General features: G+C 39.3%; 1 protein-coding gene across 7 annotated transcripts in view; it reads right to left on the bottom strand.

The window, feature by feature from the left end:
- UNC5D (unc-5 netrin receptor D) overlaps positions 1-20,279 on the bottom strand; it is a 536,791-nt gene that overhangs the window by 185,508 nt on the left and 331,004 nt on the right. For all 7 annotated transcript variants that reach the window (XM_037831350.1, XM_037831353.1, XM_037831351.1 and 4 more), the window contains exon 4: positions 8,236-8,339. In XM_037831350.1, the coding sequence (XP_037687278.1) occupies positions 8,236-8,339 (104 nt within the window). The remainder of the gene's footprint in view (positions 1-8,235; positions 8,340-20,279) is intronic.

The following is a 20,279-nucleotide window of genomic DNA, read 5'->3' as shown; positions in this document are numbered from 1 at the left end:
GGCCAGGGAAGAATTCAGAGACTGGTGGAGTTATAGCAGATCCTCCAACACAGACAGAGGAGGCCAGAACATTCCACACAAGGAGAAGTGAGCACACAGAGGAAGGAGTCTAAAAAGTACAGGCACAGAGTGTTTGGAAAGAAAGAAGGCTGATAGTGTGGAGCTGACCCAGGCAAAGGGCAGAGGAAAAGGGAAGAGAAAGCAATGGCAAGCAACAACAATGACCTTTGTATTCTCATGTTGGGCCTCTCTACCCTTGCCTTTGAAGAATGCAATTCTAACTTCCACGCTTTATGCCCTCTAGGAATACAGACCAAGGAGGAGAAGAAAAATAAAAACAAGTCAAGGCTCCCAGGGGTGTAAATCTCCCTGGCAACATAGGATATGACTCCCGGGGGGGATGAATCTGGACCCAGCATCGTAGGATTGAAAGGAAATGAAATAAAGCCTCATTGGCTGAGAGATTTCAAATGGAGTCGAGAGGTCACTCTCGTGGACATTTTTATGCACTATATAGATAACACTTTTTAGGTTTTAATGTAATGGAGTAGCTAGAGGTAAATACCTGAAACTACCAAACTGCAACCCAGTAGCCTTGACTCTTGAAGACGATTGTATAACAATGTAGCTTACAAGGGATGACAATGTGATTGTGAAAACCTTGTGGATCACACTCCCTTTATCCATTGTATGGATGGATGAGTAGAAAAATGGGGACAAAACTAAATGAAAAATAGGGTGGGATGGGGGGGTGATTTGGGTGATCTTTTTTACTTTTATTTTTTATTCTGATTCTGATTCTTTGTGGTGTAAGGAAAATGTTCGAAAATAGATTGGGGTGATGAATGCACAACTATATGATGGTACTGTGAACAGCTGATTGTACACCATGGATTACTGTATGGTATATGAATATATCTCAATAAAATTGAACTTAAAGAGGAAAAAAAAAAAAAATACAAGTCAAGGGCTTTAGATGTCTTCCATCCTTTCTTCAGCAGTACAGAAACAGAGCTTTCCAGCCAAGGATATGGCAAAAGTCAGCACATTAATAGGTTTTATTTAAGGATCCCTATTAATAATGAGGGTTTTCGGGCTGTCGACATCCACTTTTTAAATAACTTACATTAACCTCATTTTCCCATCTGTTTTATGATAACAAATTTTTTGCAGGAATGTTTTCAGAGTAGTAATTTACTGGCACTTAATTACTAGTATTTAACCAATTCAACGTTCTCTTTTCTTTAGAGTCCATTAGGTTTCTACTGCAATATTATACATTCTAATCAAATGTGGCTTTCTGCAAAGGTCCTTATTGTCAGTCTCCTCAATGCAAAGTTCATCTGGACTATTAGACATTCTCTCTGCTTTGGCTGCACCAAATTAGAGAAATTATTTATTACCTGAGGCCCATTGCTTTAGAATTTTGGCACCTCACTTAACATTTCTCTAGTGAATTACTAAGAACCTTATTTTTCAAATGAAATCCTCACTTCACAGTCTGTTTGACTGAGGTTAAATACAGTAGTCTAGTGGTTCTCATATTAAATAGTCCAATGTCATGAGATTCTCTTCCAGGTTTTATGCCAATGAGCACACTCAAAACAAATGAACCTTTCATTAAGAATAGCCCCACAAGGGAGAAGGGCAAAAGGCTTCTGACTTGAAAACTCTCTGGCACCAATCTGGGCAGAATTATTAAAACCATGGGCAAGCTGTAGATAGAAGGCAGACTCTACTGTTTATACATTGGGAATAATTAGAAATATGAAAGGGAACTTAGGGAATTTCTAGTCCCCCCCTCTTTATCTTAGAGATGAAGACAGAAAGTGTAACATACCACAAATAGGCTTTAGCTCATTGTGATTTGCTTTGTTCCAATGGGCACTTTCAGATATTTGTCAAAGGCGTCCTTAAAATAGCAAGGCCTGGCATATGTACTGTGATGGTCAGGGTTCTTCCCTGAAAAGAACAAAAGCTGCTCTGACTAGTTTATGAAGACGAGCACTTTATTAAAGAATATTAGTAGTGTCCAGAGCCTCCCAAAGGGTGAAGAAGCCAGGCTAGACTGCTGTGCAGTCAAGAACAATGTCCAACCACAGTGCAGGGATGGCTCTAGCAAAATGCCATGGTGGCAGCCACTGGACAACACCACAGTTCAAAAGCCACTGCACAGCTCGCAAGAAGGAGACCCATTATTCCAGCTGCATCTCAAGCACCATCCCATCCAGAGCAGGACTTCCACACAAACAGCACCCCAAATTGCTCACATCTCAATCCCATCTGGAGCAAGGACACCAGACTGGTGGGATCTAACCACAAAGAAGGCTAGGAAAGTCAGTGAGACTCATAAGAAAATTACCCAAACATCACAAAACAGGACAAATGTCTCCAAGCCCACAAAGCGTAATAGGGTTAACTTAAAAATTATTGATTAGCACTTAGAAGTGACACAATCCTCCCCAACCCCCCAATAATTTTGCTTCCAACATTTCGATGGATCTGACATACTTTACCAAGCAGAACATATATTCCTGAACTTTCACTTGTTATACAAGCATGACAACCTAGTGATCAGTCAATGACAAAACTGATTTGGTGCTATGCAGAAAGAAGGAAACCTTCTCCTTACCCATGCTGCATTGGCTAAGGCCCTTGACCTTCTTGGAATTTCTAATTGCAGCACATTCTTGACTCCTTGGTGAGTTAAAAACAAGAATAGTGCCCGGTAGGCAGTAGCTCAAGGCTAGAATGTGTCAGTGACTTGGCTTTGGGTTTTAGCTCTCAAAGACATGGAATTATTTTGAGCAGGCTGTTTACCTCGATGTGAGCAGAATTAGCCTAAGACACTAAGCCTTTATGGCAAGCTTTATTGTCCAAGGCAAATATAACCTGTTAAGATTTACAGGCTTTATTAACAGCAATAACCATTTTACAGCCAACATCAGTAAATCAGGGTTTATTGAGAACTCTACAATTTTAATCTGTGGAAAACCATTAAAATGTCGGATTTTCATTGGACATAATTTCTAACTTTTATGAAAGATAGATTTTCTATTTAATTGGGGAGTATAAAAAAGTGCAGTGTGGGATAATGAATTGTTTGGAAAAGAGCAAATCGGTTTTAGCTAAACAAGTGTCAAACATTAAAATTGCTGTCTTTAGTTAGAACTGCCCCAAGGTTAAAGCTAAAAGTAACTGGAGTGACAAGGATGTTCTAATACCCCCAGATATATGTTCTTCATGGAGCTTGGAAGAGCCTGAATTATTATCATCCATCCACGCTTCAGGTATTTGGAGAAAAGTATACGTGACCTATAATTTCATCCAAACCAGTGTCTGGTGAGAATCTTCAAGATCACATAATATTTTTCAAAAGGGGTTTTTAGTAGCAATCCCATTCATAAAACTCTCCAATGGTGGTAAATAATGTGAACAAAATATTTGTAGGCACCAGCCGCTGTCAAGAGTCATTTATTTCCCCTGTGTGGTAGATTATGAGAGAGGGAGGTAGGGCACTTTTGGTGAGTATCTTGGTATTCTGATGAGCTTGAAGGCAAGGCACAGGATGGCAGAGGCAGAGCTGATGGGCAGCTCCCCCTTCATAGGGCTGAGAGCTAGTTAGATAATTCAAGAAGGAGTTTTGGGTTTTATCTGGTCCCCCAACCATAATGGGTCCCCCCATCCTTCCATGAGAATTAAAGATTCATGACGATTTTGAAAAGAAGAGGAAGAAGAATAAAAAATACCATAGTCTCTACCATTTATTTAGTATTAGAAACTGAGCCAGATGTTTTGCATAATCTTATTTTCTTCTTCACCTTAGGGCAATCCTACAAGTTCCCCTTTTCAAATGAGGACCCTGAGGTTCAGGGTGGCTGGTGAATTGCCATAGGTCATAGGGTAAGGAGAGCTAATCAGGGTTTGAACCTGGGTCTGTTGGACTTCACAGTTTTACTTTTTCCCATTGTGCTACACTGACAACCTTTCTACTATTTTCATATCCACTAATGTCGAGTTGGAGAAACATCCCTGTGTCTGTGTGATACAGACAGCAGTATGCACCTAAAGTAAAGCTGGGATGTGTTTTGACATTAAGATTTGTCAGGGCCAAATGTTGGAAAAATCATAATGGGAATAAAGATTACCCTTGGACTTCTCACTTCCCTTATCATATATCCCATTTTCTTCTCCTCCATGGCCTCCTCCCTGTAACTTTAAGTATCTAATACCTTCATAACTCCTGCAAATCACCCAACCCAGGCTTCTTTCCCTTGGGAGGGCAGAGGCACCCAAGATGTCTTGCCCAATTCCTTGATCCCTTAGGATCCCAAAGCCTCCACTCTCTCTGCACTCTGTTCTCAGTTCAGTCACCAGATCACCTACCTCAAACGAAAGGACACAGAACGTACAGCAGCTTTAGGGTTAGAATATTTGCTAGAAGGACAGGGGTTTAATCCAGAAAAACTATGCCTCTAAGGGTAGAGTTCCACGCAGCATAGCAGCATAGCACACAGATATGTGATCATGGAAAAGGGACTCCCATGCTTCAAAAAGGCTCAGGGCAACTAACTAAAGCCAAGGTCTCACTAAGAACAAACAAACAAAAGCCCTTGGAGAAAGGAAAGACTGAGCTATCAAGACAGACTGGCATAGATATGAGTCTCTGCTCTTGATGCTTTCTAGCTTTCTGAGAACCTGGTGAGTTGTGATAAGATGGACATGATAACACCTATAGCCTTTTGCACCTCATTAAATTGAATTAAATAATGTATGAGAAAACCATTTAACCCAGCACCTGAGACCTGGGGGCATTCCATATATGGGAGTACTTTCTATTCTTATACATACTGCTTTCTCCAGTCATATGGATGAATTATTTCTCAGGAAAGTTCTATCTTTCAGAGGGAATACAATAACACAACTTGTGAAAATAAGTTTTGGGCATGACTTAAGAGACTCCCATTCCACTCTTATTCCACTGTGGAACAAATCCATGTAGAACACCCAGGTCCTCCTCTGGTGATGATTCCATGGACTCCACAGGAGGTGGGCAAGAAGTGCACCAAGTGGTCAGGTGTAGAGGGTATAAAGTGGCTCACACAGGGAAGTTAAACTCTGGCCAATGATATTTAACAGGGATGATTGTCTCACTCGTCAATTCCCAAGTGTAGTTCCCAGTTCCTGCCATAATGAAGAACCATGAGCTGTCAGATGCTCTCATCACCATGTGAGTTTAAGAAACACAATGAGGTCTCCTTAGTCATCTGAGGACCACACAGCAAATGGTGGCAGACATCTCCACACTGCTGGAGACGCCAACTGTGCAAAGGTGTGAAGATTTTCCCTTTCCTTCCCCACCTTTGTTCTTCTCTCCCTCAGCTTTGTTCTCTAATTCCTCCTTCCCTTCAATAAAAACACAGATGGTAGCAGTGATAACTACTGGGTGAGCCATTACTGAAAGTAAGGTACCTGTAAACACTGATGTAGAAATACTGATAATATCCACCTCACAAAGAAGTGGAATCCCAAATAATTAAAGAATTTGGAACCAGAGAAGTTCTCCTACATTAAGGTGATGCTGTAAATATTTGTTGGGGTCCCATAATTCCCTGTTTAACCCATAATGTAGTGGAAAGGTTCTCCTTCTAGGATGTAAAATGTAGAAAACAAAGATTTTTCCCCTTCCCACTTGACTTAGAATTTCTGTTTTAAACCATCCTCCAGCCCCAGCTGTACCTTAGAATGGATTGCTACTTAATTTCAACTGGCCTGGCTCTGAAATTTCTTTCATAATGAAATATACACGATTAAAATAAAAGAGTGAGAAGGTGTCAAAAGGAAAGTGAGAAGTGACTACCTACCCACAGTGTAGACATTTGGGAAGAAGGTAGATGCCCATTGTATTTTTTTTAAACTGACATTGGTTTGTGCTTCTACAGAAGTTTTTTCACATCCTATTCCACTCCTTACAGCTAGCCATACCTGAAAGGGGCCATCAGGCACAAATAAAGAAAGAAAATGGATTGCACTAATAGGTAGAACTCATGTGCCTTCAAGATTAGGGTATCAGGGCCTAGGACATGGAGAGGGATGCCAAGAGCTGCTTCCAGGCCTCAACTATGATCAACCTTTCCCATGCTGTTAAACAGAGAGGGAAGCTGCTGATTTCCTAGGGCTTAGCCCTTTCTTCTATAGCAATCACCTCAACCAACAGGACTGAAGGGCCTCAGAGTCTGTGTAAGTCAAAGATCCCCCACATTCTCTAAGAGGAATCTTTACTCTGTAGGTAGGTGTGTGTGTGCACGTGTTTGCCTAAACACACATGCACACATTTATAGACCAAGGTATAGTTTTCATTTTGGCCATTACCTTACCACACTGTACATCCTTTATCCTTCTCTTCAGTTCCCTCCTTTTTATTTATATCTTCATAAAGGAGGTAGAGAATGTCTTGCTAGGACCCAGCACCGGGAGTAAAGCAAAATTCTTATGGATTTCACACTTTTTTGGGGGGGTTGGTCTTGGCATTGCTTCAAACATTCATCAATATAGTGAAAAAAAAAAAACTAGTTTTCTTTCATATCCAACAAATACTTATTGAGCACTTGTGATGCGAGAAACACTGTTTTCTATTCTAGGAACACAGTAAGGAGAAAAATGAACAAAAATTTCCCTCATGGTGTTTAAATTCCAGTGGGATAGACAGACAACAGGCAAGATAAATACCATGTGTTCATGATAAGAGCTAAGGAGAACATGTAATGGAGAAACAGGACTTGGGAAGTATAGGTGTGGGGTTTGGAATTGACAGGTGCAACAGAACCCTCACTGAGCAGGTGACAGCTGAGTAAGCCCTGAAGGAAGGGAACAGGTGATGTAATAGTTGGGAAGAATGTTCCAGCAGAGGGACCATCACAGTCAGAGGCCCCTGGGAAAGAGCAAGGCTGGCAGGGCTGATTGGAGTTGGGTGCAGAGTGGCAGAAGATGAGGTCACAGGTAACAGCAGACCAGATTACGTTAGTCCTAATAAGAATTACAGGAACACAGACTTTCACCCAGAGTGCCTGGGGAGCTTTTTAGGATTTTGAACAGACATAGACTTTAAATCATGTCATATTGTGCATGGAGTATTCACTTTAATTTTCCAGTCTGTTTACTTCATTTCTATGAACCATCTGAGCTTTGCATGGTGTCCACCTAGCGCGCTTTCTCTCTAAATATGCAAGTGTGTTTTTATTTTTTTCATCCCCTTTATTTTCTAGCCTTCTTTGTCTTTCCAATTACAAAATCCCACAGAAATTTTAGCTCAAGTGAGAGGCAAAGAAAGGTTCCTGGTTTTTTGTAACTCTACATATCAGTGAATAAGCAATTTATCCAAGGACAGTTACTAGCTTCCCATAGAACTACAACTGGTCTACCTACTGCCAAACTTATAAATAAATAATTACATTAGCATGCTTCTAAGCTTGCCTTGTAGTTCTTGTTTTTCCCCAGATACTACCTAAATAACTATATTGCTAGTCTATCAGAAGATCTTTTAATAGTGACTAAAAGATTTAAGGAAGTCTTGCCTAGTACAGTAGTGCACAATTAGTGACAATTATATTCTAATGGTATGGTAGAAATTCTAGAAAACATGTAAGCCTGCAAGAAGCAAAAAGCATGGTGACTCTACATCCCAGATATATCACTGTGAAGGAAGTATAACAAATCAGAGGCCTGTGGTTTCATCACTTTTTTATATACCTAATACCAGCACAATGAAGAAAACAGGGAAGATGCTCCATGAAAGTTTGCTAAATGAATAAATGGAGAATGCATGAGTACAAATGCGAGTGAAACTCAGAACCAGGGGCTCCCCTCCTTTCCTGGGCACACAAAGTCTTCTTTCCCATTTCACTTTGCCTGATACTGCAGAAGTTCAGGTGTGATCATAAGCTCTGCCCAAGGGGACCAAGGAAATGGGGCATGGCATCTGCAAATTCTGAGGTCACCAAAAGCTAGAACTCAGACCAAATTCTACCCAGCCTTGCCGAACAAGAGCTTTGCATCAGCAAGAAAGTACAAGGGGACAATTGGCCTTTGCTAACTTATTTCCTTGACAATTTCTTCATCATCTTTTGGAGGTGGGTCCAGACAGCAAGGACACCTGACCCGGGCTCTTTTGCCTTCTTGTGTGCCATGCAGGGCACCAGCCTGCCTCCTCCTGGTTGGTCCAAGAGTCTGTCTTACCTCGGCCGCGGGGACGCCCTCCGGGGGTCGGCAATGCAGGACAATCATGCCTTCTATAGGAACCTCCCTTCCTTGTGGATCTTGTTCAAAGTTTTTCCGTAAATCTGCAAAGAAGTGTGAGAGATATGATACTGGGTCGAGAGCCAGGACTAGTCACATTTGCCCCAAATACAAGAAAACAGTGAGGTGAACATGCCACAAGCCAGGGACATGCAAAAAAATTTACTTGTTTCAGGAGTTCCAGAGTAAGAGAATCATTTTTCCAAAATATCCAGAAACACATATGAAGCAAGTCTTAAGAAAATTGTTCCTGATGCTCTGTATTTATATGAAGGATAAAAGAATTACTGGGGGAGTAGGGAAAATAAAACACACTCATCATTTCACAAGTCTTTACCAGCATTATCTGTTCCGCATCCGACGAAATTACCTTCCACAGTTACTAGGCAGTTGAGATGCAGGTGATTTTTTTTTTTAATTAACTAAAAAATGCATTATTAATTTAATCTCTGCCATTCTTTTAACCCTCTAGGGGGGGCTAGGAGATGGTAATAGAGTGAGATTATCTATTAGTCTTTTTATTTGTAACCAGGGAGAAGGAGCAACATTCAATCAGCACAAAATCTATAACCTAACTAACCAAACATATAGTTAAAAATACACCACCCTCCAGTCAAACAGCAGTGGTGAGTATTTGTACAGGGTCTTCATGGAAGGCTCCAGGTACTCTGCAAACAAGCTGCACAATTAACCTTTTACACATGAAAGAGTGAAGCTTGGCGAGGTTAATTGACTTTCCATTGGCTACAGAGAGCATCAACACCAGTGACGGGGAAAAACCCACTAAGTCTCCTGACGCCCTCTCTAGGACTGCTAACTAGCAAAACCTTTTCATGGAAAAGGACACACACAGACTGCCTGAAACAGCTTCATCTGCATTGCTTTCCACTTGAGCAAATGCTTCATTAAAAAAAAGGTGGGGAGTTGGCTTTTGCTTCTTTTGAGGAATCATAACAATACTTTGATAATTTTAAAGCACAAAGATAATTCTTGCAGTGACTTGAAAGTATGGGATAGGAGAGCAAAGACAGGTTGTTTACAAGTCTTCCTGAAAGTAAAAGATTTTGCCCTCCCTCTCTGACAATGTATTTTTCTTCAAATTGAGTATCTCAAATTATGGGCTGTGGATTTATTGATTTAATTTTCTTCAGTGCTTACAATTACATGAAATATGTTCCCTGTAAGGAGCAGAGCTCCAGAATCAGTTATATCTTTATAAATTGTATAAATACATTAAACTGGCTTTTAGCAAGTCAAAAACACTCAATGAATAACATGTACAGTAATCCAAGTTTTCACTTCCTTCTGAATTTTACTTGTTATGTTTTCCCTCCCAGAGGCAACCAATGTCTTTTGCCAATAGTGCTATATATTCGGAGGTCTTCCTTAGAATATTTGAGGCAGAAGATCTTAAAAGGATTTGCACTATAGACAGGTGATACGATCCATGTTCTCATTTTCTCACCTGTTTATCAAGTTGCAAGGCAAGCTACCTTCTACTTGAGAGCCACAAATTGTTAGAGCCCTTATGATCTGGAACTTCTTATTCCACATGTGATGAAGGCCATGCAACTGATAAAGAAACTGTAAGTGGACCCCAGAAGAGAAATCTCACATCTCCTGCACTATCTGACCACAAATTCTCTGCCATCACCTAAAGAATCTTCAAGTCAAAAATCCCTCCTCCATAGACTTCTTTATTCACCAGTACTATATCAAAATTAGATCACCCTAGAAAAAAAGTGACCAAAACAAGGGAAATCCATTTGTATTGGAAAGGGTTGCATTTCTGTGTCTTATTCTGTTAAGTTTGCTTGTCCTTTTTTTTTTTTTTTTTCCTTAATTGGCTTTGTGTTCCAAAGGAAGTCTCATTCAGCGCTGATAGGTGATGACCGTAGTTTGGAAAACACCAAATAATTTGTATTCCACCAGATGAAGCGATGAAGACCAATGGTGGAAACTTCTATTTTACCTTCCTCTTCTATTTCTTTCCTTTGTTCAATGGAAATGAAAAAGCTAACAAATGCATAGTTCACCGTTACCGTGACAATCCATAATTACATTCATCGAGAAAAGCAACTTAATTGAAGTCATTTTCCCTCCCTGTTCCTAGCCTCTCAATGAAATAGATAATTGAACATGTATATAAAAGGAAAACAAAACAGGTATTGACACCAGGACCTATGGAAGAGTGTTATTTATAAACAGGAGACTCTGAGAAATTTCTAGCAGCTCCCACACAGGCAAGATCAGATTAAAGGAAATCCCAACCTAATCTGATGCCTTTCCCAACAAACCTTTAAAGTCAGTGGAAGAATCCCAACAAGAAGCACTTTAACACTCCCCAGTGTGGACATACAAAGACCAAAGAGAGCTAGGGTATCAGGGAGCCAAAGGGTCACCATATATCTGGTTCCAGTAGGGATACTGGACAGCAGACCAGACACCAAAGATGACACCAACTTTAAGCACACATAGTCCTAAGACCTGGCCAGGGAAAGGACAGGGACACTGGCATTTCTGACTCTTAAGGAGGGTCACGTGCCAAGCAACTTCCAGCTGGCTACCTGTTCCAGTTTGCTAATGCTGCTGGAATGCAAAACACCAGAAATGGACTGGCTTTTCTAAAGGGGATTTATTTGGTTACACAGTTACAGTCTTAAGGCTATAAAGTGTCCATCAACAAAGGCTCCCTTCACTGTAGAGAGGCCATTGGCATCCGGAAAACCTCTGTTAGCTGGGAAAGCACGTGGCTGGTGTCCGCTTGCTCCCAAGTTGCATTTCAAAGTAGTATTCTCCAAAATGTCTACATCAGCTTCCAATGGCCATCTTCAAAATGTCTGTCTCAGCTACAGCTCCTCTCTCAGCTCCTGTGCGATCTTTAAAGTGTCCTTCTTGGCTGTAGCAAGCTTGTTCCTTCTGTCTGAGCTTATATAGTGCTCCAGTAAACTAATCAAGGCCCATGCTGAATGGGCGGAGTCACACCTCCATGGAAATCTTCAGTCAGAGTTATCACCTACAGTTGGGTGGGTCACATCTCCATGGAAACACTCAATCAAAGAATTACAATCTAACCAACACTAATATGTCTGCTCACACAAGATTGCATCAAAGATAATGACGTTTTCGGGGACATAATACATTCAAACTGGCACACTACTGAATATACCCAGACATATGAAAATAAACTCTGACACAGAGGTAAAGGCTTTCAGCTCTACCTGTGACTCTTGCCATTGGTTCCCCAACCTAATTAGCCTCTGAATTGGCAATCTAAATACTTTTATCATCTATGTTACTTCCTAGGCTTGACAGATTCACACACAAACCTATGCAACTTCTACTAGTAGGGAAAACATCCTCAGCCCTATAAAAATGATACAACAAAAGAAGGAGACAAATTGCAGAACTCAAATGTCTTCCACTAAAAAGACAAGAAATGAGGCATTTTTAGATAATTTCTAACTAAGTTCTTAAAAGTCAAAAGGAACTAGCAACTGAGAATCTAGAATAGGGAGTTATAAATAAAAAAAAAATACTGAATTTGGAATACATAAATACCAGGGAAAGAGTAAGCAGTATATTGAATATTGCAAAATATTGAACCAGTGACACAGAGGATAAGAATATCAGTCAGGATCCAGGAAGGAAAACAGATAGTGGGATGGTTGTTTTAACAGAAAGTATTAATACAAGGAATTGGAAGACTAAAAAGCAAAAGGGGGAGCTGCTGGAAGCAGATCCTGCCCCTAGGGATGGAGAACAAGGGAAGAGGTTAGGGTTACTAGAACTGAGGCTTAGCAGGGCTCTGTGGAGTTGGAAACCAAACCCCTTAGGAGAGGACACCAGGCAGTTACAGGAGTGACCCAGAGGACCTGCTCTGGAGAGCGGGTATGTGAAGGCCAGGTGCTGGGATCTCTGGGATTCATAAGGAAACTGGATCTGCAAGTATTTGAAAAAGTCAGCTGAGAAGAACAATCAACTACCACTTCCAGTTGAAGAAACTCTGCTGGACTGATGCTGGCATGGACAGAAAATAAAGAGAAAGAAGATTTCTTTTTCCCTCTTCTCCCCACCTGGTCTCCCCTGGCACCGTCTACTGATGGAACCTCACATGGAGGAAGCAGCTGCCAAAGAAGCCTGAGGTCCAGCTTCAAGAATTACAGACAGGTTGATTTGAATCTGGGAGACATTAGCTTGGTAACCAGTACAACCCAGCTTAAGAAATTTCCTCTTGTATTGCAACATCTGACACAGGGAAGGTACTTAAGAAATATATGCTAAATATATGGGCTAAGATGAAATTGACAAAATAATAAAGAGTTTGCCAGAAAGGGATAAAAAAAAATGAAAATAAATAATGTGGAGATAGTCCAAAAAATATAATATGAAATATAATAGGCATTTTAGAAGTGGGCAAGCTGAAAGAAGACAGTAACCAATTTAATAATGATAATAGTGGCTCTCTGAACTGAGAAATTAACTAATGGAAAATGGCTCAAAGCAATGAATTAAGTATTTGGAAATTGTGGTTTAAAGAAAAAAACTTGCAGTGAGCAGCGAAACCACTTAAAATGTTTAAACCTAAATACTTTCTTTAATACAGCCCAAAATACTCATACAGTTATCAAAAAATTCTGGAAGGAGAAATGCATATTATATCATAAACATGTGTAATAAATAAGGGTCTAGATTTAAACTATTGGATCATATATGTTCCACAACTCCACTTGGTGGTACTACATGCTGGTAAAGAAGGCTAAGGCTGGAGCCTTAGTATCTGTCTGAATTCTGGGTGTGCCACTAGCTAGCACCTTGGCTCAAATAAGTGTCTTAATCTGTAAACTAAGGATAGTAAGTCCTATTTCACATAGTTTTTGTAAGAGTATATGAATACAAATGAATATATAGTGCTTTTAAGAACACCAATTGCATAACATGGCTTTAAAAAGGCCACAGAGTATTGCTAAATTCTATCATAAATCCATGTGATTAAAACAAGGTGGCTTTGTCATAAATCAGACATACAAATTAATAAACAAGAACATTTTTCAAAGACTCACAAATAAATAAAAGTTGTTTTATGATAAAATTGACATATGAATTAAGGAGGAAAAGGCATTAGGGTAAGTGGTTGCCCTTTTGGAGAAAAAAATAAAATAAAACTAGATCTGTGTCTGACTTTATAACAACATATAATTCATATTAATAAAAAGATTTTTACATTAAACATCAGAAATAATAAAAGAAAATATTTACTGGAGCTTAGGATGGGGAAGGCCTTTCTAAATAAAAACCTGAAGGAAGAACCTTAAGGAAATGATTGGTAGGTGTTTTATTAAAAATTAAAAATTAAAAATTATTTTTATTTAAAACATCATAAGCAAAATCATATGCAGAGAGCTAACAGATTTAATATATAAATGACCCAAAATGAGAAAGATAAATATACCAAAAAAAAAATGGAGAAGGAACATGAAGACAGAATTTACAAGAGACATATGTGGCTAATGATATTTAAAGGGCCTAAGATAACTAGTTATCAAAGAAATGCCAATTTCAAAAGCACCAATATGTGTCTTTTTCCTTCCAAATAGATTTAGTTTTGCTTGTTTGTTTTGAATAATTCCCAGTGTCGGAAAGAATACGGAGCTCTAGATACCTTTAAACATTGCTAGAAGAAGTGAGAATGGGTGCACATGAAGAACAAGCATCTTTATGTATCAAAATTAATGTTCATTTCTATGTCAATCAACTGATTAATGGATGAATAACATGAGTTATATCATTCATTGCAGTATTATTTGGCAATAAAATGGAATGAAGTACTGATAGCATGCTGCAACGTGGATGAAACTTGAAAACATTCTGGTAAGTGAAAGAAGCCAGATACAAGAGAACACATACTGTGTAACTCCATGTATATGAAACGTCCAGAACAGACAAATCCATGAAGCAGAAAGTAGATTAGTTGTTGTCGAGGGCTGCAGTGGATGAGTGACAAAAACGGGAGTAAGTGCTAATGGGAACACTTTTTTTTTTTTGATACGATGAAAATGTCCCCAAACTGAGTATAGCGAAGGTTACACAACTCTATGAATACACTAAAACATACTAAATTGTACATTTTAAATAGGTGAATTGTATGGTCTGTGAATTATATCTTGATGAAGCTGTTATTAAAAAGAGTTCATTTATATGATTCAACTAATTCCACTTCTAAAGTTCTATAAGAGAAGTATTAGAGAGCTACATAGAAAAAGAATATGCTGAATGATTTGCTCAAAGCTTTATTTATAATGCTGAACAACTGGTAACAACCTGAATATTTAATTATAGAGGAATGGTTAATATTTTCATTGCATTTATATAATGAAATACTATCCAGTCATCAAAGATCATGAGCTCAAAGGATACTTAAGATTGCAGGTAAATGTTTCTAATAACTCCTAAACAAATAAATAAGAGAGTATTTGAATGATCTCTATTTTTTATGTGTATGAACCATTCTCCCCTAAATGCAGTTAATTGCATTGTTTAAAAATGTATGTACTCACAAACAAAAGTGGGTATGCCTGCATTAAAAAATTGTTTTGGTAGGTAGCCCTTCTTTTAATTTCTGAAAATCTAAATCCTTTAGGTTTTCAGTAGAAGTGCAGTCGCCTCCTTCATTCACACACTGTGGACCAGCCAAAGGGGTAAATTACTCAACACGACCTAGGCCCCTCCCACAGCAGCTGCTCTAACGGAGGATCGACAATAGCCATGTGATTCGGGAGCACAGGATGTGTGATGAGTTAGAGAAGTAGAAAGTTCCACACGCATGTGTCACCGTATTACCTATATTAATCTAGTGATTCTAGGAAATTTCTCAGAGAAAGCTACATCTAAGCTGAGGCAGCCTACATAATATATTACACCTCACTTAAAATTTTACTGGCTTAAATTGATCATTGTTGCATGTATAGGCTCTCTTTTTTCTTTCTTGCAAGTCTCTGCAAAACCCTTGTGTAGATACTGGTCTTTTCATAAGTTATTACATTACATAAGGACACTCTTATTAGACTTGGTCTTCTATCTATATATATTGAAAGAGTGGAGCATAACTAGATTGCCACACTGTGATCTCACTTATCAACATGATCACATGGTCCAGGGGAAGAAGGAAAATAAGATTTGTCACATTATTTTGTATAAGAGAATGGAATTGTATACATATACATAAAGACACATTTAAAATTTGATTTAAAAATATAAAACCTGGTATCTTAAAATAGCAACTGGTGTGGGATTATTATATGTTATAGGAAAAAGCCTTAAGAAATCTCTCATTTCAAAAAATTGCCAGTGGGTGATTATGGGTATGTTAATTACCTTTTTCATGTGTTTTTGCAGTTTATAAAATTTCTATGCCAAACATGGATTACTTTTATAACCAGAAAAGATAATATTTTTTCCTATGAGTTGTCAAGATTCTCTATACTAGACTGAACGGAATCAGAAGTCATGGGGAGAAGTACATTTTGTTTCATTTTATTGTACCAAGTTTCACTCCTACAATGTCTATTAAAAAAAGAAGCAAGTCAGACATATTCTTAGAGTTTTAGTGTACTCTCAAACATTCTTCTTTAACTTGATTTTAGGCCTGGGCATCTTTACACAGGAGGGCAAAGCTTCTCATGAGTTTTGTTTATCTACATACCTCTGACACCTGGAAGGACAGAGAGTAGCCACTTTATAAATATTTCTTGAAGGAATGAATGAATCTGAGTTTCCATTTCAACTTATCTAAATAATTATTATGAACTAATATTTAACTAAGTTCCCAAACTTAAGATGGCTAGGAAATGCAAAGACATGAATAGATAAATATATTGATAAATAGATAAAATAACATACTTATTCATTCCCTTCCTCAGTTGTGTGTGTGTGTGTGTGTGTGTGTGTGTGTGTGTGTGTGTGTGTGTGTGTAGGAATGATAATAACAAGCACCAGCACTGACCAATTCAGAGTATTTCTCTACCTACTTCTGTTCCTTTTTCACCCTGTCGCCCTGTTCCGCTCTGCAGCAGAATGTCAATAAAGCCCAAAGTGACTGGAAACAAAGAGAGCAGAAGGGAAGAAGAGGGAGAGGTGATGCAGCCAGGTACTTGGCAAACCTGTAAATCATATAATCAGCAGCAGAATCATCCAGAGTCAGCAGAACCTGCCAATAAGTAGTACATCTGGGGTGGGTCATGGGAAGCCGCAGCCTCCCCTTCCCCTGCCCATGCCCTGTTTGGCCTTTTTCTCATTTTCCTTTCATGCTACTATGTTAGAAAGTCATTGTAGCACAAGAAAATCAATAAAAATTCAATTCCAAATAATAGTTCTTTGCAGCTCAGCAACACCAGGGAGTTATCAGCTCATTCAGTGTTCTGGCAGTTAGTGCAATGAAATAAAAATAATTTACTCATTCAAAACAAATCAGCCAGTGAAAAATCATAGTCATTTTTTGGATAGTCACAGTCATAGTCATTTGTTAAGATTGCAGGAGGATGGTACAATGTCCCATTAGTTGTCCAACTACACTAGTATTCAAATCTGCATTGAATCTTCCCCACCCATATTCTTCCAAAGGAACAACAAACCACATTTGTCATAGGTGAAAGGAATTTGTAGCTTAGCCAAATACAGATCATTTGTTATAATAAAAGGGCTGGTTCAAATGCAGAACAGACGCACACCAGCAAAACGGAAGTCAAGGCTTGGTGCCTCCATTTGGTTTGCCTCAATTCCCTGCCCTGGATGGCGATGGTCATAGAAACCAGCTACTGACTCCAATTTCTAAGGGAAACACATAAAAGGCTTCTGGTCAGGTCAGTTCTTTCCCTGTTGTGATAGTCTCCTTTATTTTACACATCATCTATGCTTCTCTTGCCATCTCTGCCTTGTTTATATCCATGGATTCTGCACATTCCTTGATCCACTTATTTGTATTGATGCCAGGCTGTCCCATCCTTCACTTCATGTTTTTGCTTTGGATCTTCTAGTTCTGATTTCAGCTTTGTCTCCTTGAGTGACAACTGGCACTAAAGCCTGATTCTAAAGGTGGATTCCATTTTGTTTCCTAATATTCTTGAATATTACAGCCATAACTCTTTCTGAGCCAATCTTGCAGTAATAGTGAAGAAAGGCAAACTTGGGTCAAAGCAGAATGGCCACGGTGCTCTCAGTGGTCCTGCTCCTTGGTGCCATGTAATAGCCAGGCTCTGCTTATTGGGACAGCAAGGCCTTTGGATGATGTCAGCAGTCCCAGAATGCAGAGGCTCCTCAAGGTTGGGGTTTCCAGGGTCACAGAAAATCTTTGGGGCTTCTTGAGATCTCATGTGCTCTACTGCAGCTCCTCTGCTCGTAAGTTGATGCTGTGGTAAATCTTTTTTTTTTTTTTTTTAATAATTTGTATTGTGTATCATTATCTCTTTGACAATAAGTAGCATAGTTTTCCAGGCATCAGTGGTGTCACATAGGCAGTAGCTAAGTTTGTGCCAACAATAGGAGGGACACATTATAGTGTGTAGAGACAGCTGCAGTTTTCCAAAATGCTTTGAGAACTAATTGAACCTGTTCCCTATTGAGCTATGCCCAACTCAATACATTCCATTGTGTTTGGACTCTTCTGTTTACAAGAACAAAACAAAAATCATTCAGATTCCACCAAGAGATTGAGGGTTTATTGAAAATTAGGAAGACAAAAATCTTAATTAATAAGCACAGGACTGATTGGAAACAAACACAGACCACAAGACCAGGTTTGAAATAAAGAATAAGAATCACAATAAAACTGGGTCTTAAGTAGACTGTGATGTTGCTGCACAAGAGGATAGAGAGTTCTAATTTAATTCTATCAACTGGATTTATTTTATAGTCCTCTTAGCACAGAAGTTGCTTTTGCCACTCCTGCCACTCCTAACTAACAGCTTTTCCCTCTTCTCTGTCCTTATGGCCTCTTCTTAGCCATTGTTTGCTCTTAATCATGGCTTGTGATGTCTCACGGCCAATGCTGCTTCTTTCTCTTTTTTTGTCACCTTCTGTTGTCACTACTAAGGCTACTTGTTTTTCAAGATCAGTTCATACTCAGAAAAGTGAGAATCAACAAGTACATAATCACTCTTGAGTGAATCTCTTAAACTGGGTCAACTCCTATGCAGCTAACTTGCTACTGAGTGGCTGCCTTTGGACCATGTGCATATTCTTGGTCCAACGGCCATGACAGTGGGCACAGGTGGAGGGCACCATGGCTATCTATGCTCCTTTGACAAGGGTCTATGACTGGGATCTCATGAAGGACGTCTAAGGTTCACTTCATCCCATAGTTCCATAAAAGAAACTTTCTGCATATTGACTGTATTGATTTTCTGTGTCAATATTTCAAGGAGAGCTGAATTTTGACTTGAATAGCAGATCTCTACAATCTTTAATGGGAAGAGTTATTAGGAGAAAATACAGAAAATTCTCTGCCCCTTGTTTTTAAGGCATGAAATAAAAATTAAAAAAAAAAAAGCTCATCATTCACATTTTGTGTCTTTACATCATGTTCCACCCAAACTATGGTGACAAAATACCTCCAGGTTCCAGGTACTGGACGTTTAAGAGGAACTATTTCTCTACATGTTATGCTAATTCAAAACTGAGTCCCAGGTGAATGCACAAAAGCCACTCAACCATAGTGCTTTTGTTGGGGTACTTAAAAAAAAAAAAGTGTACTCCAGGAATCACTGAATATTTTAGGTTGTTCCTTTCCCATGAGGTATATCAAGAGGTTATGCTTTCTACTGCCAGGATTTGCTATTTATGATGTTGCTTTAATGCCAAATCTCCTGAAACAGTACTGGAGATCATTGTAGTTCAGCATCCTGATGAACACTCAAATGTAAAACGAACACCGTGGTGAAGCTAAAGTTTTAAGAACAATATAATTATGAAGACTCATCCCTGACTTTCCACAGTGCCCTCTTAGCCCTCCACAGGGAATTAGAAGGATATAGACTAGCAATGAGTTTTAAAAGAAATAACCTGAAAATAACCTTAAGCTTTCAATACTCTCCACCCTATTATAATTCAGTACCTGTACTGCAGAGGGATGGAAGGTGGGGGGAAGAGCCAAAATGTAAAAGTCAACCTAGCAGCAAGAAGAAATATACCTTTTTTTAACTGCATTGTTATTTTGTTATTTTCCCTTCACCCCGGGTCTCCCTGCAGATCAGAAAGGTCAATCAAGACAAAAGTTGGCCAGTATTGTTGGTATGTAAACATTGGATTATGCCCCCAAATATCCAGCACCCCTATATTCTGCTTGGCCCCTTACAGCTGCTGAGTGGTGGGAAGGTAAACTTCTTTACACTGAACCAATGTTTCCAGAACAGGTAGGATTTAAGATACTACTTTACCCAGAAAATGTTCACTTTTGAGTAGAAAAACCCATCTTATATTAAATCTCATTAAGTGCCCTAGCAAAATATGTGAGCAGAACGAGAGGTGACAAGAAGGCGCCAACAACTTGGAAATAGGAGAATGTGTTCTAGGTCCAAAAATGGCAAAAGGTGGGGAGAACTTAAGATGGCAGCTAGGAGAGACAGGGCAAAAAAATACCTCCATGAAAAATCTAGATAAAAGCCAGAAAGTGATGCAGAACACCAGTTCCAATGATGCACCAGCTGGACAAGTTCTGCTAAAACCACAGGGACTGTGCACTTGGTGAAACTGGGAATCTGTGTTCTGAAACGAGTGAGTGAGCCTACTGAAAGTCCAGCGGCCATGCTGCAGTGTGGGGAAACTGTGGGTTAGCGTTTGGAGGTGGACTGGTTCTTTTTTAAAAAACCCAAAAGCAGCTGCAGATATGGCAGCGAGAACCACACAGTGAAGCGCGGCAGGAATGGGCTGTGTGAACACCTCAATATCTGGCATGGAAGATAGCCTTTCACACACCCGCTGCTAATTGTCTT

This window comes from Choloepus didactylus, chromosome 3 (genome assembly GCF_015220235.1).
Source record: "Choloepus didactylus isolate mChoDid1 chromosome 3, mChoDid1.pri, whole genome shotgun sequence".
NCBI lineage: Eukaryota > Metazoa > Chordata > Mammalia > Pilosa > Megalonychidae > Choloepus > Choloepus didactylus.
This window is presented reverse-complemented; position numbering and strand designations above follow the sequence as displayed.